We start from the raw sequence: 25356 nt of genomic DNA on the forward strand, positions 1-25356 counted from the left end.
AGAAGACAAATTTCCCCTAATTCACAGTTTTGCCAACCACTGTCACTTTTACGGCCCAGTAAAACTCCTATTCCTTTGTTGAATGGATGCTTTTTGGGAGCTTATGGTCAAAATCAAGATGTGAGAAAGACTCTGGAGATGGCTTTTTAGGGAGTAGGTCAGAAGAATGAAGCATCCTCATGGAAGGCCAACTGAGGGCCTCTGGCCGCTCCCTGAAGTCAGTGGAGTATATGGGGCTGAAGCAGTCTTTCCTAAATTCACACCCTCTTCAGGATCTCCTTAAGGCCCAGGTGCCCCTAGTTCGCAGTAGAATGAAAAATAATTATTCTCACCAAAGAGATCTCTATAGAAAAGTTGCTGAGAAACTGGAATAGGTGTGTCTTTCTGACCTTCCGGTTCTTTTTATAGGCGCTGCAGGAACCTGAGTAAGGGCCTCCAGTCCTTCCGCCCATTTGGGGAGCGATTAAAGAAGCTGAGGTTGTCTCCTTCTTACTCACTGGCAGTCACAACCTCGCAGCCACTACAGCCTCAGCCTCCAGCGTGGACACAGAGAAGGTAAGTCAGAATGAAAGGACCATGCCCTCAGCTATAAACCTGGATCACTCAGGCCATCTGGCTTGGGAATAACTGAAGGGGAGTGGAGTTAGGGGTATTCAACTGCAAGGCACTTTTTTCCAAATGAATATGTGAAATTTTTTCCTAGGTAATCTCAGTTAATATATAGGTTTTGATGCTAAACTGTCCAAAAAGTTATTTGGGGGACCATTTTGTATAATTCTTCAATGAACAAATAATAGGTACTTAACAATAACATGTTGCATTGGATTGACTTGAATGAAAAGAAGGAACAGTTATTAGAATTACTAGGAAAAATCCTCTGCCTGTCTCCTTCAAGCAGCGTATCAGTGTCTTGAATGATCAAATGATCCATTAATGTTGACAACTTTTGTTCTGGAGCCTGATATAACTGGAATCCCATCAGTCATACAAACATTATCACCCACTCCATTTTATGAAAAAGATTCTGCCTTAGGCTTCAAAAAGCCTGGGTGGAAATTGTGACATGAAGATGGACGAATTATCTGAAGCCCCCAAGTGAAGACTGTTCTGCTTTTCCCAGCAGGATGGAGCTAAGATAGTTTTGAGGATTTGATAGTTTTGAGCTATTTCATTCTTTATGTCCCGGTGTCTTCATTTGGGAATGAGAAACATTATAGTGCCTGCATAGGACTAACCAAGAGGCGTTCTCTTAGGTGGATGCAAAGTCATAAGTTTGTCTCATCTTTTTTCCACAGGGGAACAGAAGACCATTCTTGGGAGGTCTACCTACAAGTTACCATGTATGAAGACTGCGTTGAGTCCACTGGGGACTATTATCTCCTCTGTGACACCAAGGGGACATGGGGCATTGTTCTAGAGTCCCTGGCGGCAACAGGCATAGTGGTTACAATTATGCTACTCTTGGCATTTCTCTTTCTCATGCGAAAGGTTCAAGACTGCAGCCAGTGGAATGTCCTCCCCACCCAGTTCCTCTTCCTCCTGGGTGTGCTGGGGCTCTTTAGCCTTGCTTTTGCCTTCATCATCCAACTCAATCAGCAAACTGCCGCCGTACGCTACTTTCTCTTTGGGGTTCTCTTTGCTCTCTGTTTCTCATGCCTTTTGGCTCATGCCTCCAACCTGGTGAAGCTAGTCCGAGGTAGAGTCTCCTTCTCTTGGACAACAATTCTGTTCATTGCTATTGGTGTCAGCCTGTTGCAGATGATCATTGCCATTGAGTACGTGACCCTCATGATGACCAGAGGTACGATGTGGGTGTGTATGACACCCTATCAGCTCAACGTGGACTTTGTTGTACTCCTGATCTATGTCCTCTTCCTGATGGCCCTCACGTTCTTTGTCTCCAAAGCCACTTTCTGTGGCCCATGTGAGAACTGGAAGCAGCATGGAAGGTTCATCTTCGTCACTGTGCTCATCTCCATCGTTATCTGGGTGGTGTGGATCTCCATGCTCATGAGAGGCAACCCACAGCTCCAGCGGCAGCCCCAGTGGGACGACGCTGTCATCTGCATTGCCCTGGTCACCAATGCCTGGGTCTTCCTGCTGCTGTACATCATACCTGAGCTCTGCATTCTCTACAGGTCGTGTAAGCAGGATTGCCCTGTACAAGGCAATGCCGGCCCAGTCCCAGCCTACCAACGCAGCTTCCGAGTGGAGAACCAGGAGCTCTCAAGAGGTACTTTCCCCAGTGATTCAGGGAGAAGGGAAGCTCTCCTATGGGAGAAACAGGAGAGAAAAAGGGCAATAGGATGAACCATGTGGGAATGGTCAGAATTTAGGTGGGTGACATAATAGTTCAAGCGTGGGGATAAAGAGACCCAGAATCAAGGTTAAACTCTTATGCAAAATCAGTTCTTCTGAAATATAGAGATTTATGGGGAGAGGCCAAGGCAGAAATAAATCAAAGGCCCTAAATAAAGAGGGTGTGGCTCTGAGTGCTCATGCTGGGTAAAGAAAGGCACTCACTAGAAAATGAGTTAACCAGCCCCCAATTAAGCTTGGACCACGCAATGGCGGGGCATATAATGCTCGGTCCAGATGTTTTGCTTGTCAAGTGCAAAAGTCAATCCTGGCAACAGTGATTGACATTTTTTAAATTTATCTCAAAGCTAATTTGTCCAAACATCATGATAAACTGATTCGTAGGACTCATCACCTCATTAAAGTCACAAAGCTCAATAACTTCTGGATTCCTACTTTTCAAATCATTCACTACTTGAAAGCCTTCAAGGTTTACAAAAAGTGACAGGAAGAGCCATTAAATCAGAATTCTGAGTAAAAGCTCAGATGCATAATCATTAGTAGAAATAAAGCAACTTGCCTATGTGACATTTTCATAATAATTTCTAGGTCAGATTTTTATCTTTATATAAGACTAAGCCACCTGCCTATACATTGTTAAAGAATAAAATATGTTATCCATGACAACAAGGAGGCTTGGACCCCAACAACACAGGGAAATAGTGGCTTATTTCAGTTACCTGGAAATATGTCAAAACTCATTAATTCTTTTCTGAAACACTATTCATAGTTTTACATCAATTTTTGTGTCTTAATAGGCATTTGATTTCTCACAATTTCTTTCTTTTTTTTTTTTTTTTTGGTTTTGGTTTTTGTTTCTGTTTCTGTGAGGAAGATCAGCCCTGAGCTAACATCCACACTAATCCTCCTCTTTTTTTTTTGCTGAGGAAGACCAGCTCTGAGCTAACATCTATCGCCAATCCTCCTCCTTTTTTTTTTTCTGCCAAAGCCCCGGTAGATAGTTGTATGTCATAGTTGCACATCCTTCTAGTTGCTGTATGTGGGACGCGGCCTCAGCATGGCCGGAGAAGCGGTGCGTCGGTGCGCGCCCGGGATCCGAACCCGGGCCACCAGTAGCGGAGCGCGCGCACTTAACCGCTAAGCCACCGGGCCGGCCCTCACAATTTATTTTTAATGTGCAAAGATGATGTTATTTTATATATAGTATAGCACACATAATGTTCACCAGGCTCAAAAATTAATAGAAGCTTTCCTTTTAAGTGCATACACTTTTTTTGAGCTGTAATCTATGACTAATTACACATTCAAATTAAATCCTGTTCAGATAGATCCATCATTAATTCTTTTCAGCTCAGTTGACTGAGAGTCGGAAATTGACACCATACATTCCTCCTATAACAATTTTTCATTGTTTGTTGATGATGCATCATCAGATTGCTAGGTTTGTGGCAGAATTGCAGAGTCAATCTTTCTTGAAACTACTTGTCATAGTTCTCACCAGAAGACAGGCGAAAACTTCTCGTGTCTGTTTTATTGCTGTTGTATGTTTTCAGGAAACGAAAGTCAGAGAGAGAGAAAGAGACAGAGAAGTTCTTAGAGTTTCATAATAATCCAAAACACACTGGGACTTGTAATGATCAATATTTCATACCCCAAAAAGATTAGGCAAATGTTTAAATTGTTCTAAGTGTCTTAGTGGAAGTGCAAGGGCTTGCAAAGTACAATGTTTCCTGGTCCTCTCCTCATTACTCGAGGATGGTTAGAAAATCCCTTTCTGAGCAGGAAGTGGTCTGCCAGTGATAATCATTGTCAATGTAGTTTGACGTTGTGAGAAGAAATTCATAGTGTAGTAAAGAACATATAGATTGCTCTCCAAAATTCGGCAGAATAACAAGAAACTTAAGCTTGGAGAGCAGAATCAGAATTTAGGTCACCTGGAAAAAGTACAAATATCAAAAATTAGAATAAGGATTAAAACTCAATAGAAAGTACAGGATTACACCTAGCTAGAAAAAACATACAAATAGACACAAAATAGATTAAAGCCAGACAAGTATTGTGTAATAAAAATAAGTTTAAAAATCCTAAGTGTTATTGTAGGTCGTGAGCTGACAGTGGGAAAGCAGCTCACCACTATCTTTGTTTTGTTTGCTCAAGAAACAATCCCAGTGCTGTATAAACAGACGTGTGGCCAGCAAGAACAATCAGGCCGTTGTACTCAGCGTCAGTCAGTCTCTCACAAGAATACCCATTCCAGTTCTGGGAGCCACTCATGAGAAGTGTGGGGAACTTGGAGAGGCTCAGTGGAAAACCACAAAGATGATTAAAGGGCTATAACATCCGACCTTTGTGGAAAAGTTAAGACAATGAAACTGAGATGGTAGTTCTTAATGTGCCTTTCTCATAGACTATTTAAGACTCTCTCTCTAAATTCTGTACTAAAACATGACATTTTGTGCGAGTCCACGAGGCATGCATTTTTCATGTGACTCTTCTGATTAATACTGTTTGTAGCTGTGACTCCAGGCACATAATTGTTTGATTTACCACTGGGTTGTGGGACCAGAATTATTCAGCTGAAAAAAGAGTGAGACAAGAGGAGATTAGCAGGGAATTTCACAAGTATGAAGACCTCTCCAAGAGGCTGTTCTCCTGTTGCTTTCTGTCTCCAACAAAAGACAGTGGGTAGAAATGGAGTCAAACCAAAGTATGAAGGATTTAGGTAAAATATGAAAACAAGAGTTGGTAAATACTGAAATAGATCAGCAAAGGGGATTAAGGACTCCATTTCCCTGGAAGTCTTTCAAAAGAAGATTAGACTTTATCTCTCTGAAGTGGCTTATGGACTTAATTCCAAGATATTAAAAACATCTGGATGCAGAATGAAAGTGCATTCAGGCATGTTACTACAGGACACCAAACAAATGGATATAAGTATTCTTTGCCCTATGTTATAAATCTGTTCCTAAAAAGCGGTATATTGATTGAAGTTTTAAAATCAGTTGCTCTTTTAACTAAGAATTTTAAATATGATATAATTTGCAGAGATCTTAAACATAGAATACCATCCATGAATCTTTTTTTATGAAGGGAAAACTCCTGTTCTAATTATTGTCTACTTTATCTGTTTTAGATTAATTAGAATACTATTATCTCAAGTTTGCTAAAAGCAACACCCATGTATATTTGAAAATGTGACATTATTGTGGACATTTTCCCATCCAGTGATTGAATGTGTACAGACAAACCTACCAGGATTCTTTTTGAAGGTATTAAGACAAAAATAATGAGTCTATGCAACGTAAAAATCAGTCAATGACTATAATGATGATGAATGTGATGTGAACCAAGAGAAAAATGTTCCTGAAAACATAACCCCTTCGAGTTGTTCTCCTTATAGCGAATACCAGCTTTTGCTGAACATAGCCCTTTTTGACAATTCTCAACATTTTTTTCTTCAAGGCACCCACCTTACAAGGAGCAACCCAATTAACTAGTCCCAGGCGGTATAATTTTTGTTTGTTCTTTTGTGGGAACAAACCACAAAACCACTCTTTTTTACCCTTAAGAGCTACAGGTCACAGAGAGAGAACTGGCATGAAGTAAGGAAGAAGACAGTGAGTCTGGGCAGGATTCATTTGGTCTGAGGACAGACTAGGCAAGGGCAATGACATTCAGAAAGATTCAGGGAGCATGAGACAATTGGGCAGCATGGGACAGCAGAAAGAGGGCAGGTTGGGGCCTCACGTGCCCTAGCTTTGAGGCTCAGCTCTGCTTCTTAACAAACTTTGAGACCAAACTAAGCTCTTCAATGTCTAGGAGCTCAGGCTCCTTGTCTTTAAATGGTGATTATAATGTCCCTGCCTCCTCCACGTATAAATGTAAGGTCTTACCTACTCAACTCCGACTTCATACCATGAGGTGCTTGCAGGATTTATATAGAGAAAGAAACACTCAGCCTTTTGGTAAATTCATGAACAATAACTAGAGCTGGGGAATTAGGCTTCTCTAATTTATGATCTGGTCTGATGAGAATGTTGGATGAACATGGTTACCAAGGGGCTGAAGTCCTGTTATGCCACAAGGAACAAAGTTAAACCAAGGATTCCGTTCATTCTGCTGTGAAGGAAAGAAGAGCATTTCATGTTTCACAGGATCCAACTTCTCTAAAAAATGCCAGTAAAGGAGGATGTCAGAGCATCAACTATAACTACACCATCAGCACCACCACCAATAATAATATCCAAAGGATAGCACTAGTTTTTTCTATATATCATGCCTCATTCCAAGAGCCTTCTATACTGTATATTAATTGATTTAACCTTCAAAACATCCATATGAAATTGATTTACTCTTATGATCATCACAATCCCTCTTTTACCCCCATCAGGAAACAAAGGCAACAAAAGATTAAGGAACTTGGTCCTAGGTCACACAGCTAACAAGTGAGAGAGATGAGCTGTCCTGCTCCAGCGTCTGCGTACCCAACACTACAGCCGCTAAGTGTGAACAAAAAAAGACACAACTATGTCTGTGACCATCAAACAAGGGCCTGGCCTTAGGGCCAGACACAGCTCCTGTCTTCAGAGAGCTTACAGTCTTGCTGAGGAGATAGACATTAGCGCAATAACCATGTGTGTGATTATTCTACGACAGTATAAAATTGGGGATCTTTTTTATTATGTCCAGTTTTTAAATTGGATCAAAGCTTGTAGAGTATCAAGCCTAAAGAGACTCGAGAGGTGATCTAGTTAAGGCCATTATTTTTTTGTTGAAGACAGTGAGATGCGTAAGGTCACGCAGGTCATGCTAGGAGAGTGAAGACCCTGACCCAGCACCGGCACTCTTTCTCTAGAAAGTCCTGATGAATCTTCAGTCTCTTCAGTTACTTAACACAGATGTGCTTCTCCTGAACACACCAAACGCTGTCCATTTACAGCAACCTTCTTCATAAGGTTTAAAAACACTCTTTTTTAAATCATAGAGTTTTTTAAAAAACAGCCTCAGCAGAGAATTCCTTTTTAAAGGGTCAGGAGCCTCCTTTCAAGCCATTGAGTTTTCCCATAGTCCTCATGTGCTGTTTCCAGGTGAATCTCTGACACTAACCCAGCCCTTCCCTCCTTTGGCTTTCAGCCCGAGACAGTGATGGAGCTGAGGAGGATGTAGCATTAACTTCATATGGTACCCCCATTCAGCTGCAGGTAAATGTGCTGGTCTACGTTCACCAAGGAGGGACATAGCAAGCACTTCTTCCTAAGGAGAGCTGTCAGGCTTCGTTTCCGATGGCTTTACTGACCTGAGAGAGGAGAGGCAGGGCAGGGTCATCCCTACAGGCTTGTGGAGCTCAAGCATCCAGATTTAAACCATGCCAGGGCAGTGCAATAGAGGCAAGTCATGCCTTTTGCCTCCACTCAAGCCCCTGCCAATCCCCACTGCCACTGCCATCAATAATATATTCTGATGCAGGTGAATGTCCCTGGAAAGAAAAGGCAGCTTGAAGGGCCACTTTTTGCCTTGGGGACAACGGAGGATTGTAAATATGTATGAGTGTCAGATCCATTTTTAGTATCAGTTGTCTAAATCCATCCCCTGAGCCACACTGGCTGCCTCTCTGAGTCACCATCTAGCTCCAGCAGTCCAGGCTGCCCTGAGAACTGGACTAGGTCTGTCACCATCATCTGGATGCCCAGATGGGTGTACCAATTTTAATCCTTTCAGGCAAAAACAGAGTAGAATTGGAGGTAACTTGCATTTGTGCCATGATGGCTTGAAGGCACACAAATCCGGACAGCCAAAAATACCACATTAGGACACAAGTCTTGTATTATGAGGGTCAGAAGTAACCAAAATCCGAGAGAGAAAGGCATACTGTTTGTTCAATGAACTGTACTGGCAACTCTAACCAGGCTAATCCCTCTGGTCTGTTCTCTGAGACTTGGCCTTTTCCTGGAATGACACACAGACCAGGACATAGCTGTATCATTTGCTGTAATTAACCCTCTGGAGGGCATTTACACAACGAGAAAATCTTTATTATCCCCTCCAAGAACTTCTTGGATTACTTTCAATTTCCAGTGGTCAGCTGTTCAAGAGTATGGAAAAAAGATTCTTATTAATGGCTAAGAGGGAAGAAGGTAATGAAGTTGTGATATGAGTAGGCTCAATATTTTTTTATTAACAAAGGATTAAATGATGGTGAAATGATAATATTTCAAACATAGTTCTGGAGAGTATCATCCCCTGTGTTGGTTCAGAAAGTTGATGATGGCATCTCTTCCTTTCCAGACTATTGATACCGCACAAGCGTATTTCATCCCACGGGCTAAGCTAAGCCCCCGACAAGACGCAGGATTGTAAAATCCACAGGAAGCACGAGCAGTGAAAACCCAGAAGACCATCCTAATGAAGCCCTGATGGGCCACTAAGGAGCCACAGAGTCACGCTGCCAACCAAGTATCGGCTCATCTTTCCTTCCCTGCTTCCTACTCCTTTCCATCCATCTGGACCCTTTAACAGAAGACTCGCCTTTCAAGCATAATTACAATCTTGCTGGCCACCCTGCCTTGACTGTGTGTCTCTTTGTTCATTCATGTAACTGAAAGATTCCCTTCCTTAGCAATGCTAGAACGTATTGGTGCCTCTTACTAATGGGACCAAAAGAGCTTGGTCTGAAGAAATTAGGGTCATGCTAATGTGACAAATTATAGAGGTCAGTGGCAACTTACTACTGGATGAATCCCCTAGTCGTTTTTTTTCAAAGGAACCCTGAATATGATTGACCCAGAATTTGCGATAAAAGTTATAGCAGAATCATCAGGATCCCCACAATTGAGCAACTTAAATAACACGGACATTTCATGGACTTGCAAGCTGGCAGGCTCTCTCCCATGTCATGGTTAGCACCCCATGACAGCGGGTATGGCAGCAGACATGGCTGACGTCAGTGACCTGCTTCCATGAGCCAATAACAGCAAAGGAGGAGCCACCACAGTTGATGCTCATAAAGGATTTTACCTGGTGCACACAAAAAGCAGAGTCTGCCTGTCTTGATGTTTCTAATGAACTGATGCCTCTGCGCTAATCACCTTGCCCTCATTCTTCATGCAGCCCCACATCCTTCCCAATGGATTCATCTGTCCTTAATATCCATTTGTCATATATAACAGGACCAGAGTCAGAGGTGTGCCACCAGAAGCATTCTTAGGGTTTAATTCAACATTCTCACCTTGCAGATGAGAAAACAGAACATTGGGGACATGGGATGACTTGCCCCAAGTCACACAGCAGTTAGTAGGGGGCCAGGTCTTCCAACTTGTCACCCACTCCTCTTCCCGCTCTTTGAGGCTTCTCCATGCCTGTCTTTCTGAATTAACAAGTGGAGTGTGCACCCCCTGAGAACCAAATGTGATATTTCAGGCCATTGAGTGTTGAGCTCCTGCTAAGTGAAAGCACTTTAAAAAATAGCTAAGGCCCTCCAAATGGAAGAGAGCCTTTTTAATGACCAGTGTACAGCATGGATTGTTCAATAGCAATGAATATTTCCTGAGCACCTGCGAGGTACCAGGAACCATTCTCAGACTCAGCCCTGGGCAGACAAGGCAGACGGTGCCGCTTTGGTGCAGCTTATGTTTTTCTTGGGGAGATAACCCAATGGAGAGAATTTCAGACACACAGCTCCCTTTTACAGACGAGGAAAGGGACTTGCCCAGGATAATATGGTTTGTTAGTAGCAGAACCAAGTAGAATCCAGGTCCCCAAGTGCTCACCCTCTACACAATGTTCCGACATTTTCATATAGTTTTCTGCTACACTCAAATTATCTGCTCCTTTTTGAAATCTGTGCTCTAAGCGATGTTCTCAGTACAAACCAGTACCTAAGTAAATGACCAAAGAGTTTCACCTTCTGCCCTTATTGGTAATAAAAAAAATTAAGAGAAAATGTTTAAACATTAGGACTCAAACTTATCAGTTAGATGGCATACTATTTAACAAACCACATAAAGTATGTAATTTAGAAGTGATGAAAATAATAAGAATAATAATAAGTTTTCACATATTGAGGTATATGGAGAAGCCATTCTGGTTTAAATCTGATTTGGCCTAAAACTTGTTTTCCCCAGAGCAGCCTGATTTACGGCCCACCAAACATGCATTGTACATCTGCCCCAAACATTTTCCCAAAGCAAAGAGCGCACTCTTTAAAGACAGGGATGAACGTCTCCCTCTCTCTGACACTGACACCAGTACTTCTTTGAAGATAAGCTTTTCTCCCCATAGAACTAAGGTCAAGTTGACCTGCTGTGTGAGTGCTAAACTGCAGCAAAACATCTCCTTGTGACTTTGGGGGAAAAGAAACTGTATTCCTGTCATGATTGATGTATGTTCTTTGTTCTGAAATGGTATATAACCATGCTGTAAACCACACTTCCTTGGACGACTTTCTTCCCTAGGGAAGAGAGTGCTTCTGGGCTAGCCCTCACATTAGGCTCAATCAATATCACTCTATCTTTCTTATCTATAGATTAGTTATCGATTATTTGCATCAACAAGAAGGAACAACAAGCCATGCAAACTTACCTCGGCCCTGGAAGAAAACCGTCATCACTAATCCTCCTAGTTTTAATTCCAAAAATGATGACAATGACACCTTCAACATAATTTCGTTTTGTGTTGTGTTGTTTTGTTTTGCAGGCAGGAGGTGTTTCTGTTGAAACAGCTTACAAATTTTAATAAACCCATTGAAGCCATATGCAATGGCTAATATTGTTTCCAAAAATGTGTTTCCTAAAATTAGTAAAGGTAAAGAACTTCTTTGTACCAAATTGCTTCTGAAGTTTATAGCACAATTTTTCCAAATTTTGAACTATGTATTAGTTAGACTTGGGAGGTTGCAAGTGTCTCATTCAGGCTGTCTCAGGAATGGAGCTGTATTGTAAGGTTACATATGGCAGCAGGGAGACAAACCTCTCTTCAGGAACCCAATACAGCCGCTCAGCCAGATTCATGGAGATGAATGCTGTCAGGCGCTGAGAGGAGCTTGTTGTCCCCTGCCCAGGCCCCAAAATCCCCCTCAGCCACTTTGACACTTTCCTCACTGTCTCTGTTTCCTTTTGTGTTATTTTCACACATCTACCCACTACCAGCTGACTGTTTCTCTCCTTATATGTCATAATTCAGATTCCTGAGAGGGAGTCTGGTTGGTCCAGCTGAGCATCATTTTCTCTGATTGGGAGCTCTTTTACATTGGCCTTCCTCTTAATTTTCAATCAGCCTGTGGATTGACTATTCTTTGGGTCCAGTACCCACCACTGGTCCATTCAGCTGTGCCTGGCTTGATCATATGGTACAACTTGGTCACTCGTCTGCTCCCTCAGTGAGAAGCTGTGGGCAGGGAATTATCTTCTGGGCAGCGGGGGAAGGCACAGCATGCACCATGAGTGACCAACTCAGGAGAGATGAATCCAGGAAAATATAATTTTATGAAATTATAGAATATTTTCATGAAAATACAATTTCATTTCTTTCGACTTTGTGCAGCAATTCACATAAAGCTATAAACCCCAATAGTCTTATAAGTTGAGATCCATGAGAAACTGCTTAAAAGAATAAATAAAACTATTTATGATTAGTATATTGCTTAATTACTCAATTCAACAAGTATTATTTGAAGATCTAAACTCATTTACTTATATATAATGGGTTACATAATTTAAAAGGCACTTATTGTCTTAAGTATTTTAGATGGGACTCTTATGATTTTATTTATCCAGAAGAAAGGGTATTGATGAAAACCTTCGTTATAAAATAACTTCCTGGTGTAACATGGCTGGTTCACTCCAGTAGAGCATGGTGCTAGTAATATACCTGCCCAGGGAGACTTAATATATCCTTCATCTGATGATGTTTTTCCTGATTCAAAGATCATAAGATTTATTTCCCTCCACATTAAATTTCTCACATTAAAATGATCTCCCCATAAGCTTAAAGGGCCTTCTACTTATCTTGCCTTATGTCAACCTGTGGTCTGCTCAGGCTCAAGTTTCCTCATTCTTTCTACTGATTATGCCTTCTTCTTTCTTCTTTTAAACAAATGCTCCCTTTTCCTAAGATTATATCTACTTCATATCAGCCAGAATCATGCCTTCTTATTATTCTTTTCCTCCTTCCACAATTAGTTCCAAATCTACCTTTTCCCAGACCCTTTCTCTAATGACACAGGACACAGGGTTGTCACACACCAAGCCCAACTAAACTTATGGCAAAATGAGATTCTCTTTTTCTCTTCAAACTCAGATAGTACACAAGATACTTCTGTAGCATCTTTCTCAGAATAAGCCTAATCATCTATTTTAAAAGCCCGCAATTAATGAAAAATAAACTGGAAAATCTATTTTTGCTTCCTTGGTACAAAAGCCTCTGTATTTTGCACTTGAGGGAGGTGCTTCACAATTAACATTACATGGGAGTGATCATGAAGACCTTGACGTCCAAGAAGACATACTTGACGTCTGAGTAAAAAAAGGCTTTTTCTTGGAGTTGTTAAAAAGTCTTAATGACTCAGGCCAGTTTTAAGCTGCTGGTCTCCCGTGCGAGATCATGTTTGCTGCTCTTCAAAGATAGATTAGTTAGAATTAGGTTTGCATTTTAATATATATCAGAACTTATTTATTCAAAGGACTTCAAAGTGGTTACCTTAGGAGACACAAAGATGCGCCATTGCTTAAAACATTATTCGAATGCCTTTCCTGGAACTGCCTTCAAGAACATCTCAGGAAAATCAGTGTGATTGGATTACTGTGATGGTCAAACTGTCGACACAGAGAGAAGAGTTCAACAACGAATTTCTAATATTGATCTCATCCATCACTCAAAGAACTACCAGTGCACTTTGGAAATACCATTGGATATCTTTCTGGATTTTTCTAAAGATAGTGGAACTGTTAGAACTTGAACCATATTTAGTATGTGATTAAATCAAGTCTGGGTTCAGAAAAGATACACAGGACTGCCAGCGTGTTGAATCCTCCGGGAAGACTTTTTTTAACGTGAAAATCAAGAGCATTTTATTGACTTTTATATGTTCTAGGAGAAAACCATTCACATGTAAAAGTTTGACATTTGATTTGAGATTTAGTCACACTTTATTTTACACATAAATTCTTTAATTTGGGAGTCAAACATAATTTTTCATTTGATTTGAGATTTAGTCACACTTTATTTTACACATAAATTCTTTAATTTGGGAGTCAAACGTAATTTTTCATTTTAACAGGACTTTCACATAATTACAGTCACAAGTTCTTGAGATAACTGTGTCATCGTAGCATTCAAGATAAACTAAACTGGTAGGAATTTCAGTTGCATCTGTTATTGCCCACTAAATGTAGGATGATGGAGTATTTGCTGTAAAGCAGATACAGAGGAAGCTACCCATAATAAAGATGTAAAACACAGATAAAGAAAAGATATAAATTATAGCGTTGCATATATCTTTCAATTTATGAACTGACATTTTGTAACTCGCCAACATGTTCTTTATATGATATAAATGCATTAAGGGAGCACATTGTGCTTTTAAAATTCCTTTTTAATGTGAAATTCACTTTTTAATTATTCTGTTTTTAAGAGTTTAAGGATTTGCACGTCTTCCTAAAACAGGCTCCATCTGCATACACTGAGGGGGCTGAGCTTTTTCAAGCATATGCTACAAAGGGAACATTTTGTTGTAGTTCCCACCTGGACTTTATTTGTATGTAGAAGAAACTTGTGTAGACTTCATCTGCAATTCATGTTTAAATTCCTTAATGTCTAATTCAGTGGCGTTATTCCCAGGGCAATTTATTTCTGGAAAAACTGAGCATGTCAATTTTTGTCTTGAATATATATCTGATTCAGATTAAAAGAATGTTTTCTGTATCTCTGTTATTATTAGGGGTTTGTTTTAAAAGCGATGAAAATCTCCAGAAAAGAAATGAGAACATACCTATAGCAGGATAAGATCTTAGAATGTAAGGATCTTTGAGATAACCGGTCCTTCAGGATAATAATAATTTGTTTTTAAATAGCATTTTACATTTTAGCACTTTACAATTTACAAATGGCTTTTACATCCATTATCTCATTTGATCTATTGGATGGATTAGGCAATTTATTTCAATTGTGGAATATACATATATTATCTAGGATACTACGAATCTTATCTAAAACTGCACTTGGGCAACTATGACTCTGCTGTTTTTTACAGTATAATCTGAACTACATCTGTAAAATAAAACAGACACAGACCCACGAGAATTCTTATTTGTGGGCAGAGATGTCACTGAAAGATTCCCAAAAAAGACTGTGCTGTGGGGTTTAGGCTATAGTTGTTATTGCCATGTCCTGCTGCTGTTAACTAATTTTTCTAAACACCAGAACAACTGGTAACAGTGGTTATTCAAGAAATAAAGAAAATCAGTCCATTTTATGGCAAGTGTCAACTCTGGTAGTCATAAGAGCTGTCTGCCAAATGTTTCCAAATGCTCCTGCCTTCCAGGCGCATGGTAGGATTGCACTTTTGAGGCTGGGTGGAACCATGACACTAATTCTGGCTGATAAGTTGGAGCAGAAATGATGTCACTTCCAAGGGCAATTCCAGGCAGAAGCAATCAGTTGTTGGTGCAAGACCATCGAGAGCTTTTGTTCTTTCCACCATGGTGGCAAGCAAGGTTTCCAATGGTGGCTGCTCCATCCTTCTGGGTCCTATGATGAACACGCCACATGAGCAAGAAATAAAACTTTGTTATTTTGAGCCACCAAGACTTGGGGTTGTTTGTTACCTCGGCTAACCCAGCCTTTCCTGACTGACATAGCCACTGAACCAGCTGTTGGTCTCCTGAAGTAAAACAAGGTGATACTTTTCTGAATATTTGACTTGACCACTTGTTATTCTAGTGTTCTTCAAAGACACCCTTAGATTAAAGACGAACCCCCCTGTCCTTGACTGATATATGCCAGACTGATCTGCCAGCCATGCGGCTCCATGGCTGCTCACATAATTACACTTCACTGAGATAGCTGCCATCATAAAAGCATGCAGAAGGTGAAGTGGTAACCTAGAACAGAGTCACCATGGCTGGAGACCAAGGGCAAGAAAGACTTCACAGTGGAGTTCAAAGCTTAAGCTCTGTCTTACATGGTAGGTAGGAACCCATGGGGCAGAGGATGCCGGGAAGGATCCTCAGAGCAGCCACTAATAGGGAGTCTGTGCAAGGTAGAAAAATGTGCCCCCTCTAGGTGGAGGAATTAGAAAATACCTTCTCAGCCCCCGCAAGGATGCAGCCTCATGCCAGAGCACAAGGCGTGGCAAGTGGAGTGAGGCTGGGTTCCAACTCCACTAACAGTCTCAGCCAGGTGTCTTTATAGTGCAAAAACAAGAACAACCACAAAACTGTACAACTGAGTGACACATATTTGCAGGACAGAAAAAATGCCCGTGTAAAGGTGCAGCTGCGAGGAAAGCCAAGACACATTCGGAGAGCTGCAAGGCTTTCCTTATTGCTACAGCATAAATGCACAAAGGAAGAAACAATGGATGAGGCTGGAGAGCTGGGCTTCGCCTGCTCACCCGGGGCTTACATCCCAAAGATGGCATCCAGACGTGGGCTGGTGTGATGAGCGTTGAAAGGAGTGGTCCGATTATCAGGGCTATGCGGGCCATGTTGGAGCCCGAGGCAAAAGGCAAAATGTGCGCCCCTATGCACACTTTCCAAAACATCCTCCCATGTCTACATACACTTATCAAAACATCTTGCTGTGTTTTGAACTAAATGGAAAAATCAATAAAAGTTCTCCAATCAAAAAATCTAGAGCCCTTCATTGCCCGATCTGTTTGCATGCCTGTGTCAACCCTCATCTACCCATGGGTGGAACGTGACAACCACATAAGCCTGGGAATCACAGCCCTAGAAACAATATCCCTGTTGCGACATAATGAGGGGTTGTAAAACTCACAAACCACAACAGCCTGTTTTGATGAATGTTTGATGTGTCGTTTATCACAGCCTTTGTTGCATTAATTTTGATTTTTTAAAAATATAATATCAAATATTATTTATCTCGATTACTGCGGTATTTGAAGCTCCCTTGAATTCCATGCCCGACGTAAGCAGCTCCCTCTCCTCACCCTTGCCTCTGTGGAAGGGTGTAACTGGGGGTGGAGCGGGAACCCTGGCTGCTCTTTAGAATCACCTGGGAAGTTTTAAAAGCTCCCCACTGCCTGACCTCACCACAGACCAATTCAGAATTTCTGGGAGTGGAGCCCAGGCATGGGTATGTTTTAAAATCTTTCCAGATGATTCTGTTTTGCAGCCAGGGTTGCAAACCACTGTCTTAAACAGATATTTAGGATTAGATGTAAGGAATGAGGAAGAGGGAGAAGTCAGATCCTGGCCTGGGTAACTAAATGGATGATGATTCCGCTTTCAACAACAGGTAACCCAGGAGGAGGGTTGAGGAGGAGAAACAGACGTGGTGTTCCGCCACACGTCCAGCTGGGTGAGCAGTGGGGATAGGTTGCCGAGAGACTGAAAAACAGACCTGGAGACAGCGAACGAGACATATGGATTTATTGGGAGTTACTTACAGGGAAGGTCCAGTGGCTGCCGGCTGGACAGGAAATATGCACCCGCTACCGCCCCCGAGAGAAGCTTGTTTAAGTAGGCAGAGGAACAAAGGCTGCGTGCTTGCCAAGGGGGACTGTCCCTGTATGACCTGCACTCCAAGGACCAGAGCCCTCCCCAGGGGGCCTTCATGTTCCCTCAGACCGTGAGAGTCTCTGTGCTAACTCTCCCATGAGACAACAGCTGGTTATCCAAGCCCAGAACTGTTATCATCAGGAGTGCTGGAGTGTAGCCCAGATAAGGAGCCTCAAGGACATGGCTCTTAAAGGGCAGACAGGCTAATGCCCCTACACATGGGGATGGAGGGACAGCAAGTGAGTTTTGAACCAGTTGAGTCTGAAGTGGAGATGCACAGATGACTATAAGGCTGTGGAGTTCCAGTAGAGACAGAGAGAGAGAGATTCAGGAATGAGCTTAGAGGTGGAGGTGGACATTGAGGGGGCGATGTGATGGTACAGGGAACATAAGGAGAGGTCTCCAAGAATGCCTAGTGGGGGAGGAAGCGTCTCCATCCCTAAAGGGACTCTCTCCTGATGCCTTTGCCTCCATATCCAGTTCCAGCTTTAACACTGGGGGGTCTCCACCAGGATCCCTCCACAGAGGGACCCTGAGTATTGTATGCAGAACCACACTATACTCTGAATAAATAAACCAAGAGAACGTACTGAGAATCTTCTATGGCTTTGGGTTCAAAAGGTAGGAAGGCAGCCGCTGGGGTTTGCCTGGAAGATTGGTGCATCAGCAAAAAGACAGACATGGCGAACTACCCAAGCCTTTCCCCAATCCTGCGTCATCAGAAGAATCAGCTGGGATACTTGTTACAGATATAACTTTTCATACCCAAACCCAACCTACTAAATCAGAACCTCCAGAAGAGGGCCCTGGGACTCTGCATTCTTAACAAGCTCCCAAGTGACTCATAAGAGAGTGTGAGTTTGGGAAGTGCTGCTCTGTTGACAAGAAAAGGCTCCTCTTTGCTCTGGTTTGTAGCAAAGACCTTCTAGGCTATTCCAGTTCACCCCAGGAAGGCAGAAAGTGATTGGCTTGATATGGCATAATCAATGGAAAGATTTTATGAGTTGGTCCTGTCTCTAGAAACGTTCAGCTTCCAATTTGCATCTTCTTCTCTCCCCTTGTCATATGTAATGTTCAGCCCACCTCTACCCCATGTCTACGGCACCCACACTGACCCTCGCCTGCTCCCACCCAGTCATAATCCAGGACACACTTGCCCAGTTTTCTGAAGAGAAAATGTTGCCGGAAGCAGCTTACTGCCTTGAAATTTAGGGAGATAAATCCTTGCTGTGCCTATTTGCTGGCACTCTCATCTATTTCCAGTTTGGTTTATACAATCCGAAAGGTTCTTGTTCATCCATTCAAGTCAGTTTAGAAAAGTTATGCACTTGAAAAAAAGATTGCAATTGATCTTTGGGAGGATCCATCTAAAATGCTCTCTGATTTTTGCTCTGGGGGATGCTTTTCTCTTTTTTCATATTGGAAGTTTGTTCTTCTGTAGTTGTCCTAGGAAACAGCACTTTCCCAAGCTTGACAAAGAAAAGCCTCAGGGAAATAGTACTTGGACATGATAAAATGCACTCAGCTCAAAAAGTAAAGAATTTCCTTTCTTTCCTCCAAGCCTCAGGCTGTGAGTAGCTTTTATCACATTGGATTTAAGTGTTCTTGTATGGAAACAACAACAACAAAAAAATGTGACGGTTGATCAGCTGAAATTCATCAAAATTATTTAAGGATAAGTGGCATTGAAGACCCCAGAACAGACAAGAGGGAATCTGACAGTGGTGTTCTCTGAGTGAGATGCCATAATCCTAATTAGCCTGTGACAAACCAAAAGAATGCCTTTCTCCCCAAAAATTTATTCCTTCATGCAACAAATTCTCCTATGTGTGCAGGCACCGTGCTGGGCCCTGGGAACAAAGGGGCAAACTAAACAATTTCCTGTCTTCCTGAAACATACAAATAGTGGGGGGGGGGGGCGGGGAAACAAGCAAAACAACAAATAAATATAATTTCGAATTTAAAGTATTCTGAAGAAAACAGACTGGTACTCTGAAGACCAGCTACTATGGGAGACCAGCATTAAATTGACTGGCTGTGGGAGGCCTCGCTAAGGAAGCAAGATTTGAGCTGAGAGGCAAATATTGTGAAAGAGAGGAATCTAGGGGAGAGGAGGGAAGAGCTCCGGGAAGACTCCAGTGAGAGACATGTCAAGCTGGGGCCCCTTGAGGGAAGAGACTTATGGAAAGACTTGTCTCGGAAGTGAATGATTGAAACCATTAAGAACTCTAACTTGAAGATCAGAACCAAGAAAGGCTGGCAAACCAGGTAGGAGAGAGGCAATGCATGCCTGAAATGGATTACAAAGATGGCGGAACACGTATTGCCTCAGCACTGGGGCAGCCAGGCAGGGGTTGAGGTGACCAGAGCCCCAGACTGGCTGAGCCTGGCAATGAGCCACAGCATCCATTTACCCATATGTGCCTTAAAATATTTGTATCACTTTCTAAGTGCCCCAATAGGTGAACATGATTGGGACGTGCTGCGTAAGGCTTTAGGCCCAAACCAAACAGTCTTGTGAAAACCTACTTGGGATTAACCTCAACTAGGTATATAGGTTATATCCTCAAATTCCCTCACTATGTATAGGAAGGGTTTTCGGACTGGAATGCATTTCTGGCTGAAGGGACACCTTGAGAGAAGAAGGGATCTGGGAAACTAGAAAGTGAGGTGATGCCGTTTGGTTGTGACACAACCCTAAGGGTTCATGAGAAAGATGATGGAAACCAAGGTCGCAGGGATGGGTCGTGCACCCTAAGTAAGGGACAGTTGGGGGCAAGCATCCCTTCTTGGCTACACAATCAACAACCTTCTGTTTTGCTACTGATTCGAATGGAACTATTTTGTATCTGGCATGATAATATGTATGCATACACACAGTGAATAGGCTTAGGGATACTTGTTCCATCTCACTTGCTGAAATGACTGTCCCTTACAATGACATCTGATCTGTGTACACATGGGTAGATGTGTGTGTGTGGAGGTGGGTGTGCATGTGCACACGCAGCCACCAGCAGACGCCTCGCACACGTACGAGGGATTTCAGAGATTCACGGGCCCCCAGAAAAGATATTCAGAGAGCGTGAAAACTTGTATATATATCGTTTACGCAGAATTGATAACTATTTTTCTTCCTATCATCTAGTTTTCTCTTAAAATTAAACGCAAAACATGTCATCAGCACCGGTCAGCTCTGTGCGGTGGGGTCCCAGGTTCTTGGTCCACAGACACGAAAGAATTTGAGAGGGGACACACAGCAGAAGTGTTAACAGAAGATTTATTAGCAAAGTGAAAGTACACCCCCAAGGGGAGGGGCGGGCAGGCTCAAGGGGGAGCAACTGCACCAAATTTGTGGTGGTCAGTGGCTTTGGAAGGTCGGGTCCCGGGGTGGGTGAGGGTCTTGGAACGTGTGCCAATCACGGCACTGTCTCCACCTTCACATCAGGAGGGAGAGATTTTTTTCCTTACATAGGCGTCTCCGGAACTGCCATGGCGGCGATCCCCCACTGGGGGGAGTCAAAACCACAATGCAAATAAGGGTATAATGAGGCTTGGGGCTACTCTCCGTCAGGGTCGGGGGAGTGCTGCGTGTCTGCAGAGCCGCTGCCCGGCAATTAGGACACTGCACCTGGTGGAGCAACCTTGCTCCCAGCTCATATCTAGCTTCCTGCCTATCTCATTCCCCCCTCAAGGGGTCTCGAGACCCTGAAATCCTTCAGGGGAATGGGACATGGAGGCTCTTCTTTAGCTACTTCCTGCTGAAAGGGGGCGACGTGCCAGGGTCTCAAGTATCCTCTTGCTCTCTGTCTGGGAGCAGGGTGGACCTAGAATTGGGTCTCCACCATAGATGGGGCTCCTTCCTGGGTATCCTGGTGAAATCTTGGAGCAGGTGCAGCCGGGGTTGAATAGAGGTCTCCAGAGAGGCATGTTGTTGGAGAGAGGTGTATTTTACTGCAGGGAAAGTATGTGGCTGAAGGAGCATTTGGAACTTCACGGCCTCTATGTGGGAAGAAATAAACTTAGTTAAGACATTTAAAAGATAAGGTCCAAAGATAACCAGGAGTAGAATGCAAACTAATGGTCCTATGAGAGGGAGAAAGCAGGTGAGGGATGGAAGGGCACCCCTGATTGCTGACCATATCTGATTGGGGGCTGGTCCCTGATTATAGTGATGGAGCCAGGATGCCTCTTCATAGATTGCTTGGATGTTGATTTCAACCTGTCCCGAGTTAGTGACATAAGTGCAGCAGGTTTTGTTAATCACTGCGCAGACGCCTCCCTGCTCAGCAAGGAGGTAATCTAATGCCCATCTATTATCCATGACAACATTTGCTAAGGAGTCTAGGGAAGCCTCGATGTTTTGTAGGGTTTCTCCTGTCTTTATAACCAGGTTTTCAAAGGCCCATGTGAGGTTTCTTATAGTTGACTCATGATATATAAATCTGCCCCAGGGAGCTGCCAAACCCAGGGCAGCTCCAGCTCCTGCCAGTAGTCCAATTGCTCGTCTGGGTCTGGGATTAGTATTGTTGTGTATAGTTATTCCTAGTCCCTGAGGACTCAGCTAGCCCAAGGTGCACTGTCCCCTGAACTGGGCATTATCTATGCAGGGGTATGCCAGTGCTTGGCCCGGGAACTGGAAAGTAGGGCTGGGGATGTCGGCATGGGGCAACATGTTTTGACGGGGGCCACAGAGGAACAGATATCCACGAAGAGCACAAGCCTGGCACGGGGTCAAGGAATCAAACCAAGTAATCACGGAGGATGCCCAAGGAGGGGTGCCCTGACGTCGGGGTGAGAGAAGTCCTCCCACGTAACCTGGGTTTAGGGGCTGTGAAGATGAAGCCACCTGCGAGGGCTTTCCCGTCACACAGTAGACTCGCCATGGATCTGGGAAGCTCCCCTGCCAGACGGTACATCTGTTCTGGGGTGGCTTATGTTGGTTTCCATCGTTATATAGATGGGAGGCAGGACACCAATGAGTGGTATTTGGTCAGCACGGTTTAAAGGTGTTGAAGGTTATCGGAAAGTTAGTGGACGGGGCCCTGAAACCATAGAGATGGAAGGTGAGATTGTAGCAACGGCTTGACTCCTGGTAGGTACAACAAGGAGATGAAATGTTTCGGCAGACGAGCTGAAGGGCCACGCTTTTGGATGAGTAATTGTATCGGGGGGTAAGGTCAGTACATGCATGGGAAGTTTTGGGATGTTTCCTCTAACTGCACGGCTAGCGGGGGTGGATTGGCAAGGCCAGAGGTCAGGTTAAGTGTTAGATTAGACCCAAAGAGGGTAGATAGTGGTCTTGGTCCCCTAACCTGTGGATGTGGGTGACAGATCCAGCAGTTGGAAAGGCCATCCCCTGAGGCAATGATTCTGGAGAAGTTTACAAGGGAGTTTTTCTCCCATAAACCCTCAGCAACAGGAGCCAGAACTAGTAGAATTATTAGGGGCTTCATCCTGTCCGGGGTATGTCTAATTAGCCAGACTAAAGTATCCTGTTACAGAGGTGCCAGGGAAAGTGCAGGAAGAGGTACGGTTTAGAGCGGCCCAGGTGCAGTCCCCGGGAGGGACCTCGCTAGGGACGTTTGGTCCCTGGTCACTGGCAGCAGAAACACAGGAAGAGTCCTACTGAGAGCATGAGAAGAATACTGAAGGGGAAGAGGCGCCAGGTTAGTAGGTCTCCCACTGAATACTCATCTGGTAGGCGGTTTCTTGGTGAAGAGCAGTTTGAGTCCGTCAGTTAACCTCGTGTCTACGGAACAAGTCTAGCTGGAGGAGGGTGTTATAGTTTAGGCTGCGATTGATGGGCCAGAATTCCCCATCTCCCAGCGAGTACTGCAGCCAAGCCGTGTTACAGAAGAAACTGCACTTTTTTTTTCTTAAGGCTGTCCGTGGGGAGAGACTTTCATTTTGTCAGGAGACAACCCAGGGGTGACCCGGCCGGGATAGAGGGTTGGTTCCCCATCGAGTCATGAGTCCTCTACCTGTGGCAGAGGAGGGGAGTGGTCTGCTTGAACCTCGCCAGCCTGGGGCATCTGAATTGTCCAGGCTGGCAGGAGTCTAGCGTCCTAGTCTCCTCGCCCGAGGCTGCTGCTCTGCCAGGTGCCCAGAGCATCCCCGGTGCCTGCGCAGTAACCCTGGGACTCAAACCCAGGGCACATTGGTCCGACCAAGGTGTGGGGGTGCATGGCCATTAAGAATAGCCTCCCCGGGATGCCCGACGTCTCGGCGTCCCCCTCATCTGACCCTCCCCTGGGCCCCGGGAGGGTGCGGAGCGCTGTTCCACAGTCCAGAGCTTGTGGCCCCTGATAAGTCCCCTCGTCCCTGGGTGGATTCCCTGGGACCTCATTTCCTCGTGGTTTAAGGCCCGGCCTGTGTACCAGTCAGCCTCCTCTGTCGCCGTTGTGAAGATCTGGTGGACACAAAAGGCAGCTAGACTTGGGGTCCCTGGTCTTCCTTCTTCAGGACAGATGTGTACATCTATAAATATCGTTTGACAAGAAGAGTTTTGGTGGACAGCCAACTCGGGGGAGTTACAAACGACTGGCCACTGTTGGTGTATACAACATAACACTGGGAAAGATGTCGGACTAGAATCATCGAGAGGGTGAGTTCCCCAACTGTAGGCTCTTTGACCTGCCGGAGCCAGGGGCATCCCCTGGGCCCCATCAGATACCCTTGACACACACTGCAGCTCTTGTCCCCGTCAGACAAACAGACTCTGCGACACAGGGCAGGGATTAGATCAGGGCCCAAGAGTCGCCGGAAACAGACACCAAAGAAAGCATGATTTCAGATGTACAACATGGGATGGGGGGCTGGTGATGAGACATGTTTCTAGCAGACGGAAGCAGAAAGAGGCCTGAGCACAGGCGATCTGTGATGTGGCCCTGCCCTTGCCTCGGGTATAAGACCAACAGAGAAAGACAATATAAATACATGGACCACAGGACATTAAGTTCAGACAAAGGACATCAGACTGCTGATGAGGCACAATTTCCCTCAAGGCTAAGAGGGCCGAGGGAAGACACTTACTTGACAGGTGTAGAAAAGATCACCCGTCGATGTTCTGGGCATCCCGGTTTTCCTCAAGTCCTCTGCCTTGCGCAATTCTCCTGGCTGGCTCGCCCAGAAAGTATGTCACCGGCACCGGTCAGCTCCATGCGGTGGGGACCCAGGTTCTTGGTCCACAGACACGAAAGAATTTGAGAGCCGACACACAGCAGAAGTTTTAACAGAGGAAGATTTATTAGCAAAGTGAAAGTACACCCCCAAGGGGAGGGGCGGGCAGGCTCGAGGGGAAACAACTGCACCAAATTTGTGGTGGTCAGTGGCTTTGGAAGGTCAGGTCCGGGGGTGGGTGAGGGTCTTGGAACGTGTGCCAATCAGGGCATTGTCTCCACCTTCACGTCGGGAGGGGGAGATTTTTTCCTTACACAGCCATCTCCGGAACTGTCATGGCAGTGATCCCCAGCAAGGGAGGTCAAAACCGCAACGCAAATGAGGGTATAATGAGGCGTGGTCAGGGTCAGGGGTGAGTGTTGCATGTCTGAAGAGCTGCTGCCCAGTAATGAGGACACTGCACCTGGTGGAGTGACCTTGCTCCCAGCTCATATCTAGCTTCCTGCCTATCTTAAACATACACACACACACACACACACACACACCAGTGACCTGGGGAAAATATACTAATGCCAATATGGTGCATCACTGCCACCAGGTGTGTCAGGAAAAGGAAGGAACAGAGGACCCAGCCAGCACCTTTGAAGGGGGTTGGGGGTGGGAGGATAGTCAATGTAATCAAAAGGACCACCTTCTGCGCATGCCAGGGTCTGTGCCTTTTGGAGGTTGCTTCTCCTCACATCGTCCCCCCTCTTTCATGATGCGGGAGCTTCTGGGAACTTAGAGGAAAAACTAGCCACTCTTCCTAGGAGGTTCTATGATGAGGTCAAACCCATCTGCCCAGTTTCACAGACAGCTCATGACGCTCTGGGCATTGTAACTAAATGTTTTCCTGAATTTCTGATTCTTAAGTCCTTAACTTTCATTTCACCTTATAATACATTTTTCTTCATTATTTTCCCAGGCTCTGATTTTACAACCCTTCCTCCTATCTATCAGCCCTCTCTCCCCATCCCCTCACCGCCACTCCCACACTTGCTTCCGACCTCAGCCTTGCTCCTCCTCCCCTCTATCTCAGCTAGTTAAGTACAGTCAGACACTCCCTCTGACCCTCCTCCTGGTTCCCAAGTGTTCACAGAGTTCATGGGCTTATGACCTGGATGACTAAGCTTGGGCTAAGAAA

The 25356-nt window shown here is 44.2% G+C and overlaps 1 protein-coding gene across 1 annotated transcript; it reads left to right on the plus strand.

Moving 5' to 3' along the window:
* Nucleotides 1-414: 414 nt before the first annotated feature.
* GPRC5D (G protein-coupled receptor class C group 5 member D) lies at nucleotides 415-7559 on the plus strand. The gene is made up of 3 exons (XM_004435390.3): nucleotides 415-555; nucleotides 1296-2233; nucleotides 7453-7559. The coding sequence occupies exons 2-3, from the start codon at nucleotides 1339-1341 to the stop codon at nucleotides 7557-7559; spliced, it is 1002 nt and encodes a 333-aa protein (XP_004435447.2). The 5' UTR covers nucleotides 415-555; nucleotides 1296-1338.
* The last annotated feature ends 17797 nt before the right edge of the window (nucleotides 7560-25356 follow it).

Source organism: Ceratotherium simum, chromosome 17 (assembly GCF_057802395.1).
Source record: "Ceratotherium simum simum isolate JZ-2026a chromosome 17, ASM5780239v1, whole genome shotgun sequence".
NCBI lineage: Eukaryota > Metazoa > Chordata > Mammalia > Perissodactyla > Rhinocerotidae > Ceratotherium > Ceratotherium simum.

Coding starts and splice junctions, on each gene's coding strand:
- GPRC5D (XM_004435390.3), top strand. CDS start 1,339: ATGTATGAAGACTGCGTTGAGTCCACTGGGGACTATTATCTCCTCTGT. Junction 2,234..7,452: donor GAACCAGGAGCTCTCAAGAG/GTACTTTCCCCA, acceptor TTTGGCTTTCAG/CCCGAGACAGTGATGGAGCT.